The following is an 8,936-nucleotide window of genomic DNA, read 5'->3' as shown; positions in this document are numbered from 1 at the left end:
GTTGTTTTACCTCTTTTAGAGATTGTTTTAACCAACAATCCAACTCTGCTTCTTCAAAGTGCACATTTAATTTGTGCCATCAGTGATTGGCACTATTGGGTAAGCACGGTCTTTAGGGATAAAGTTATTAAATCCCGACGGCGCGAAACAATGCCGAAGCTTGACAACATTGATAATAGGCTGGGCGCGTATACTATATGGACTTGCCTGCCGAACGCTGTAACGAAAAGCTGAATCATATAGAGATTTCTGCAGGATTCTGCACAACTGATTAGGTCACTGGCCGATACAGAAAGTGCACTTACAATCATGCATGACTTTGAACGTATATTACTTTAAATTATTCCAGTAATTATAAAATTGTGTCTCATTTGATGACTTTGAGATATAGATTTACATAATGTTCTCAGTAACCCCACATCGTTCGAAGACAGAAGCCTAATACGAGTAGATATTCGGTTTATGCCAGTTTACATTTTAGGCAGGTATAGATGTTCTTACAGGAATTACATATTAAGATAAAATGATAAATTCATGTTCATCCCCAAATTACAAAGAAGACAAAAACGTTAACTTAAATCTAACCCTAACCATCTTCCTTCGTTAATGTTCCCTGAGAAACCCCGTCGTCAGTCTATGTCAATATATTACCCTGTTTTCCTTATCTGTTAGAAAGGTTTTTGTATTGATACCATTGCCCCCAGTCATGCCAGTCTTCACAAATCGACTGTTCGAATCCAAGATTCACCTGCTTCTGATGCTTTGTTACTGTATGACACCTGTGCTCATGGTTTATCGAATGGTAGTTGTGATATGCATGCTGTATAAGAACGTGAAACCTGTGGTTTTTAGATAATGTTTATTATCTCAGAATCATATACAGTCATACTGAAATGATACTTGCAATCCATAACGCAAACACAACAATATATACATTAATAGTAACAAAGAAAGCCAAAGATGAGTTCATCGTTGGACTGCTGTAACCATTTGACATGGAATTCATGTATACACCCGCGTGCGGCATCTGAACACAAATGTATCTAGACACCAATCTGGGGAAATGTCATGGGATCGCTTAGGCAGTTGAGGAGATAATTCTGGTGGTATGGACTTAGGGGAGAAGTGAAGTTGGACTGGCTGGAATACTCCGTCCACTGTTGCGGGCTTGGCGTGACTTGGAACGATGTTTCTGTCATCAGAGGTGGGTAGTGAAGAGAACTCTGGACAGGCCGTGTACTGGATACTGCGTCAGTGAGTGCGCTGTAGACGTTGTGAGATGATGGAAACATCAAGGGGTTGTAGACTGGGTCATAGTCCGTCAGTGAGGAGTAGCCGGATCCGGTTCTGGGCAGGTAGTGAAGACTGAAGCACAAGAAAGTGTTGTAAGCACGAGAGTGACAGGAGAGTGTGTCGAAGCTATTCAGAGCATAATGCACTTGCGAAAGTAACTGATGAACGCATGGTCGTTTGGTGTGTACTTACTTTGATTTGGGTTTGTCTTTCACGTCATCTTTCTTGATAGTCGTCGGTGGTGTGAGCACGTGACACTTGTCCGTTGCCGTTATGTCACGGGACTGTGATGTTTCTTGTTGATACAGTTGCTGTCTCATCCAGTTGACGTGAGCACCTTTAGACTGTCTCTTGAACTTGGAACGTCGGTTCTGAAACCAGATCTGTATGCCACGATGTGGCCACTTAAGACATTCCCAAAAAACAAGGTCTTTTATGGGGTGGAGCATTTTCTCCAATGAGGAAACGATATCTGAAACAATTATCTATACCCGAAATATGATGCCATACAAAGTAAATTAGTTGTGGAAATAGCCCAGTGGTATATCTGCTGGCAACTACGTGCTTTTATTAGGGTAAATGAGTTTTATCCCATACTGATATTTCAGATATGTGATGTATTGTACGACCAACTTCGCTCAAGTATCATTGGGGATTTGCTCGTCCACCTACCGATAGTCTCTCTACGTCGATGTTGATGGTGTTGGAGAGATCCTCCAAAATGGAGCTGTCAGGATACTGAGAGGACAGGAACACCTTCTCCAGCTGGCTCAACTGTGGATATGAATGGTGCAGATGAAATCTGGTTTCACATGTATTTTGTGTGATTAGCGTTAGGTTAGCGTTTATGCTTTGTTTTCCATTTGACGTTTGGAGTAATGAAATGTTTACCTGACTAGCAGAGTACTTGATTCGGTTCCTGGCCGGAACGATTGTCTTGTTTACGCTACACTTGCTTGGCTTGGTCTCGGGGCTCTTCACCTTCATTTTGGCGTCGTAATTGTGTAGAAATCTTTCAAAGGGCAAATTGCGACTAATGTGAAGATGATCGTCGTGACAATTTTAACTGGTTCAGATGAGCGCAGATCTGTGACTGATGCCTGAAGTAGGAGCGTTTCAGTATTTATTACCGTAGCATGACTTTCGGACTTCTTTCAAGTCGACCCCCATACACCACCCACTCATTACTCCCACATTTGTGTTGTTAGCAATCAGGAATTAGTCCTTCGTGCATAGCCGCCATGCTGTTTAAGCTGGAACATCTTGATTGTTTTCACAGCGATAAGAAGTATATCTTTGTTTGTTTAATTAAAAAGGTAGCAGTCGTAGATGAGGTAGCTGTACATTAAAGAAGCCTCCGCCGGGTGAGCGTGTACTCACTTACCTGTCAAAACTTTACACCTGCATCAAAGAGGCCGCCCTATGTAGCACACATGCATGGACACTACATTTAAATGGCCTCGTTCTTTGTGTTACAATTTCATAAACAAACACAGCAACAATTCACAAATCCTACCGAGGAATCCTTATAATGTGTGGAAGGGACAGACATTAACAAAAAAATAGGCTTCACGGGAATAGCCTTTTTGTTTCCCAGTAAGGACGTTACATTCGCAATGAGCGTCGAACTCATATCCATTTACACGGCTGAATCATATAGAGATTTCTGCGAGCTTCTGCACAACTGAAATGGCCTCGTTCTTTGTGTTACAATTTCATAAACAAACACAGGCAACAATTCACAAATCCTACCGAGGAATCCTTATAATGTGTGGAAGGGACAGACATTAACGAAAGAATAGGCTTCACGAGAACAGCCTTTTTCCAGTAAAGACGCTATATAGTCGTGATGACCGTCGAACGCATATCCATTTACACAATTGTCAGATGACAACAACATTAGAATCTATGTCAAAACGTCGCCTCCACAGAAAAAAGTTGTATATCCATAATAATTGTCATTATTCTTCCTCTCAGTATCCTGACAGCTCCATCCTGGAGGATCTCTCCAACACCATCAACATCGACGTCATTAATATATTGAACAAGAAAATGTTTCTATGTATCGGTACCGTGTATCGTTTGACAGCGGATAGAAAGGAGTGTTTCAATCATATCTATATTGGGCAATACTAGTACATAAACACATTTGAAAAGGTTTCGAATATTAAGAGTTTAATGTAGTTGTAACATCGGTTTGAAGCAGCAATTTCAGAGGGATTGTAAACAACGACTGACCAACATGATGACGATCTTTCTGTTGAATGTTGACGTGAACTAGTCTCCAGAAAAATAACTTCACTTTAAGCTATCTCTTATGTATTTGACAATAGTGTTTTTCTGCAACGGTTTTCATTGAAAGGTTGTTTTACCTCTTTTAGAGATTGTTTTAACCAACAAACCCACTCTGCTTTTTCAAAGTGCACATTTAAATTGTGCCACCAGTGATTGGAACTATTGGGTAAGCACGGTCTTTAGGGAAAAAGTTATTAAATCCCGACGGCGCGAAACGATGCCGAAGCTTGACAACATTGATAATAGGCTGGGCGCGTATACTATATGGACTTGCCTGCCGAACGCTGTAACGAAAAGCTGAATCATATAGAGATTTCTGCAGGCTTCTGCACAACTGAAATGGCCTCGTTCTTTGTGTTACAATTTCATAAACAAACACAGGCAACAATTCACAAATCCTACCGAGGAATCCTTATAATGTGTGGAAGGGACAGACATTAACGAAAGAATAGGCTTCACGAGAACAGCCTTTTTCCAGTAAAGACGCTATATAGTCGTGATGACCGTCGAACGCATATCCATTTACACAATTGTCAGATGACAACAACATTAGAATCTATGTCAAAACGTCGCCTCCACAGAAAAAAAAAGTTGTATATCCATAATAATTGTCATTATTCTTCCTCTCAGTATCCTGACAGCTCCATCCTGGAGGATCTCTCCAACACCATCAACATCGACGTCATTAATATATTGAACAAGAAATGTTTCTATGTATCGGTACCGTGTATCGTTTGACAGCGGATAGAAAGGAGTTTCAATCATATCTATATTGGGCAATACTAGTACATAAACACATTTGAAAAGGATTTCGAATATTAAGAGTTTAATGTAGTTGTAACATCGGTTTGAAGCAGCAATTTCAGAGGGATTGTAAACAACGACTGACCAACATGATGACGATCTTTCTGTTGAATGTTGACGTGAACTAGTCTCCAGAAAAATAACTTCACTTTAAGCTATCTCTTATGTATTTGACAATAGTGTTTTCTGCAACGGTTTTCATTGAAAGGTTGTTTTACCTCTTTTTAGAGATTGTTTTAACCAACAAACCCACTCTGCTTTTTCAAAGTGCACATTTAAATTGTGCCACCAGTGATTGGAACTATTGGGTAAGCACGGTCTTTAGGGAAAAAGTTATTAAATCCCGACGGCGCGAAACGATGCCGAAGCTTGACAACATTGATAATAGGCTGGGCGCGTATACTATATGGACTTGCCTGCCGAACGCTGTAACGAAAAGCTGAATCATATAGAGATTTCTGCAGGCTTCTGCACAACTGAAATGGCCTCGTTCTTTGTGTTACAATTTCATAAACAAACACAGGCAACAATTCACAAATCCTACCGAGGAATCCTTATAATGTGTGGAAGGGACAGACATTAACGAAAGAATAGGCTTCACGAGAACAGCCTTTTTCCAGTAAAGACGCTATATAGTCGTGATGACCGTCGAACGCATATCCATTTACACAATTGTCAGATGACAACAACATTAGAATCTATGTCAAAACGTCGCCTCCACAGAAAAAAAAAGTTGTATATCCATAATAATTGTCATTATTCTTCCTCTCAGTATCCTGACAGCTCCATCCTGGAGGATCTCTCCAACACCATCAACATCGACGTCATTAATATATTGAACAAAGAAATGTTTCTATGTATCGGTACCGTGTATCGTTTGACAGCGGATAGAAAGGAGTGTTTCAATCATATCTATATTGGGCAATACTAGTACATAAACACATTTGAAAAGGATTTCGAATATTAAGAGTTTAATGTAGTTGTAACATCGGTTTGAAGCAGCAATTTCAGAGGGATTGTAAACAACGACTGACCAACATGATGACGATCTTTCTGTTGAATGTTGACGTGAACTAGTCTCCAGAAAAATAACTTCACTTTAAGCTATCTCTTATGTATTTGACAATAGTGTTATTCTTCAACGGTTTTCATTAAAAGGTTGTTTTACCTCTTTTAGAGATTGTTTTAACCAACAAACCCACTCTGCTTTTTCAAAGTGCACATTTAAATTGTGCCACCAGTGATTGGAACTAGTGGGTAAGCACGGTCTTTAGGGAAAAAGTTATTAAATCCCGACGGCGCGAAACGATGCCGAAGCTTGACAACATTGATAATAGGCTGGGCGCGTATACTATATGGACTTGCCTGCCGAACGCTGTAACGAAAGCTGAATCATATAGAGATTTCTGCAGGCTTCTGCACAACTGAAATGGCCTCGTTCTTTGTGTTACAATTTCATAAACAAACACAGGCAACAATTCACAAATCCTACCGAGGAATCCTTATAATGTGTGAAGGGACAGACATTAACGAAAGAATAGGCTTCACGAGAACAGCCTTTTTCCAGTAAAGACGCTATATAGTCGTGATGACCGTCGAACGCATATCCATTTACACAATTGTCAGATGACAACAACATTAGAATCTATGTCAAAACGTCGCCTCCACAGAAAAAAAAAGTTGTATATCCATAATAATTGTCATTATTCTTCCTCTCAGTATCCTGACAGCTCCATCCTGGAGGATCTCTCCAACACCATCAACATCGACGTCATTAATATATTGAACAAGAAATGTTTCTATGTATCGGTACCGTGTATCGTTTGACAGCGGATAGAAAGGAGTGTTTCAATCATATCTATATTGGGCAATACTAGTACATAAACACATTTGAAAAGGATTTCGAATATTAAGAGTTTAATGTAGTTGTAACATCGGTTTGAAGCAGCAATTTCAGAGGGATTGTAAACAACGACTGACCAACATGATGACGATCTTTCTGTTGAATGTTGACGTGAACTAGTCTCCAGAAAAATAACTTCACTTTAAGCTATCTCTTATGTATTTGACAATAGTGTTTTTCTGCAACGGTTTTCATTGAAAGGTTGTTTTACCTCTTTTAGAGATTGTTTTAACCAACAAACCCACTCTGCTTTTTCAAAGTGCACATTTAAATTGTGCCACCAGTGATTGGAACTATTGGGTAAGCACGGTCTTTAGGGAAAAAGTTATTAAATCCCGACGGCGCGAAACGATGCCGAAGCTTGACAACATTGATAATAGGCTGGGCGCGTATACTATATGGACTTGCCTGCCGAACGCTGTAACGAAAAGCTGAATCATATAGAGATTTCTGCAGGCTTCTGCACAACTGAAATGGCCTCGTTCTTTGTGTTACAATTTCATAAACAAACACAGGCAACAATTCACAAATCCTACCGAGGAATCCTTATAATGTGTGGAAGGGACAGACATTAACGAAAGAATAGGCTTCACGAGAACAGCCTTTTTTCCAGTAAAGACGCTATATAGTCGTGATGACCGTCGAACGCATATCCATTTACACAATTGTCAGATGACAACAACATTAGAATCTATGTCAAAACGTCGCCTCCACAGAAAAAAAAAGTTGTATATCCATAATAATTGTCATTATTCTTCCTCTCAGTATCCTGACAGCTCCATCCTGGAGGATCTCTCCAACACCATCAACATCGACGTCATTAATATATTGAACAAGAAATGTTTCTATGTATCGGTACCGTGTATCGTTTGACAGCGGATAGAAAGGAGTGTTTCAATCATATCTATATTGGGCAATACTAGTACATAAACACATTTGAAAAGGATTTCGAATATTAAGAGTTTAATGTAGTTGTAACATCGGTTTGAAGCAGCAATTTCAGAGGGATTGTAAACAACGACTGACCAACATGATGACGATCTTTCTGTTGAATGTTGACGTGAACTAGTCTCCAGAAAAATAACTTCACTTTAAGCTATCTCTTATGTATTTGACAATAGTGTTTTCTGCAACGGTTTTCATTGAAAGGTTGTTTTACCTCTTTTAGAGATTGTTTTAACCAACAAACCCACTCTGCTTTTCAAAGTGCACATTTAAATTGTGCCACCAGTGATTGGAACTATTGGGTAAGCACGGTCTTTAGGGAAAAAGTTATTAAATCCCGACGGCGCGAAACGATGCCGAAGCTTGACAACATTGATAATAGGCTGGGCGCGTATACTATATGGACTTGCCTGCCGAACGCTGTAACGAAAAGCTGAATCATATAGAGATTTCTGCAGGCTTCTGCACAACTGAAATGGCCTCGTTCTTTGTGTTACAATTTCATAAACAAACACAGGCAACAATTCACAAATCCTACCGAGGAATCCTTATAATGTGTGGAAGGGACAGACATTAACGAAAGAATAGGCAAAGAATTGACAACATTGATAACAGGCTGGGCGCGTATACTATATGTATACTTTTTGTAACGAAAAGCTGAATCATATAGAGATTTCTGCAGGATTCTGCACAACTGATTACGTGACTGGCCAATACAGAAAGTGCATTTTACAATCATGCATGACTTTGAACGTATTTTACTTTAAATTATTCCAGTAATTATAAAATTGTGTCTCATTTGATGACTTTCAGATATAGATTTGCATAATGTTCTCAGTAACCCCACATCGTTCGAAGACAGAAGCCTAATACGAGTAGATATTCGGTTTATGCCAGTTTACATTTTAGGCAGGTATAGATGTTCTTACAGGAATTACATATTAAGATAAAATGATAAAATTCATGTTCAATCCCCAAATTACAAAGAAGACAAAAACGTTAACTTAAATCTAACCCTAACCATCTTCCTTCGTTAATGTTCAGCCTAAGAAGCCCCGTCGTCAGTCTATGTCAATATATATTAAGTACCCAGTTTTCCTTATCTGTTAGAAAGGTGACATATTTCTATGCAAATGCTGTGTATGCTCATATAATAAATCGTTCTACCCTGTAAATTCCTCTTAATTATTTTACTGTAAATATAGTTTGCCTTTCGTGTACATTTTATCATGTCAGTTATGTGTACCTCATTATAAAGAAGCTATTTGACATTCATAAGACTCTCTTCCTTGTGTGAGTTATTGTTCAGTTATTTGTTATATTTTTGTTTATAACGTTAAGTAACATTTGCATTTCGTATACCCGACGATAATTTCGATAACTTATCATATATATTCGTAACAAGTGAGTTTTGAGCACCACTGTCTGTGGATAAACACTTTCCCCTTCTAACGAAACAGACGAGTGAAACGAGTCGCGATCTCATGCGCGCTATAACGGGGTGTTGGCGTTAACGGTTCCTGTGCGATACCCAGCAGGGACTTTACGTTATCAAGCATTATTTCCACATTTGATTGATACTGAGTTCTACTTTGTTGTGGTTCTATGGATAAAAGCAAGTCAGCCAAGGAGAGATATTGTGTTAGGACATCACGTACTAAGTAATATTCTGTGAGAGCATTATGAAAGCGTCTTC

General features: G+C 39.1%; 1 protein-coding gene across 1 annotated transcript; it reads right to left on the bottom strand.

The window, feature by feature from the left end:
• Positions 1–894: 894 nt before the first annotated feature.
• Positions 895–2,341, bottom strand: LOC124267253 (paired mesoderm homeobox protein 2-like). The gene is made up of 4 exons (XM_046702165.1): positions 2,185–2,341; positions 1,966–2,067; positions 1,486–1,676; positions 895–1,365 (listed from the first exon to the last, which is right to left on the bottom strand). Exons 1-4 carry the CDS (start codon positions 2,278–2,280, stop codon positions 1,044–1,046), a joined length of 711 nt encoding a protein of 236 aa, XP_046558121.1. The 5' UTR covers positions 2,281–2,341; the 3' UTR covers positions 895–1,043.
• Positions 2,342–8,936: the final 6,595 nt, after the last annotated feature.

Source organism: Haliotis rubra, unplaced genomic scaffold, assembly GCF_003918875.1.
Source record: "Haliotis rubra isolate DU_JTF1 unplaced genomic scaffold, ASM391887v1 Scf13, whole genome shotgun sequence".
Classification (NCBI taxonomy): Eukaryota; Metazoa; Mollusca; class Gastropoda; order Lepetellida; family Haliotidae; genus Haliotis; species Haliotis rubra.
This window is presented reverse-complemented; position numbering and strand designations above follow the sequence as displayed.

Excerpts from the sequence above, each read along its gene's own strand:
- LOC124267253 (XM_046702165.1), bottom strand. The coding sequence starts at position 2,280 with ATGAAGGTGAAGAGCCCCGAGACCAAGCCAAGCAAGTGTAGCGTAAAC. Across the intron at positions 2,068-2,184 it reads TCAAGTACTCTGCTAGTCAG|TTGAGCCAGCTGGAGAAGGT; the intron begins GTAAACATTTCA and ends TCATATCCACAG. Across the intron at positions 1,677-1,965 it reads TCGACGTAGAGAGACTATCG|ATCTGGTTTCAGAACCGACG; the intron begins GTAGGTGGACGA and ends CGTGGCATACAG.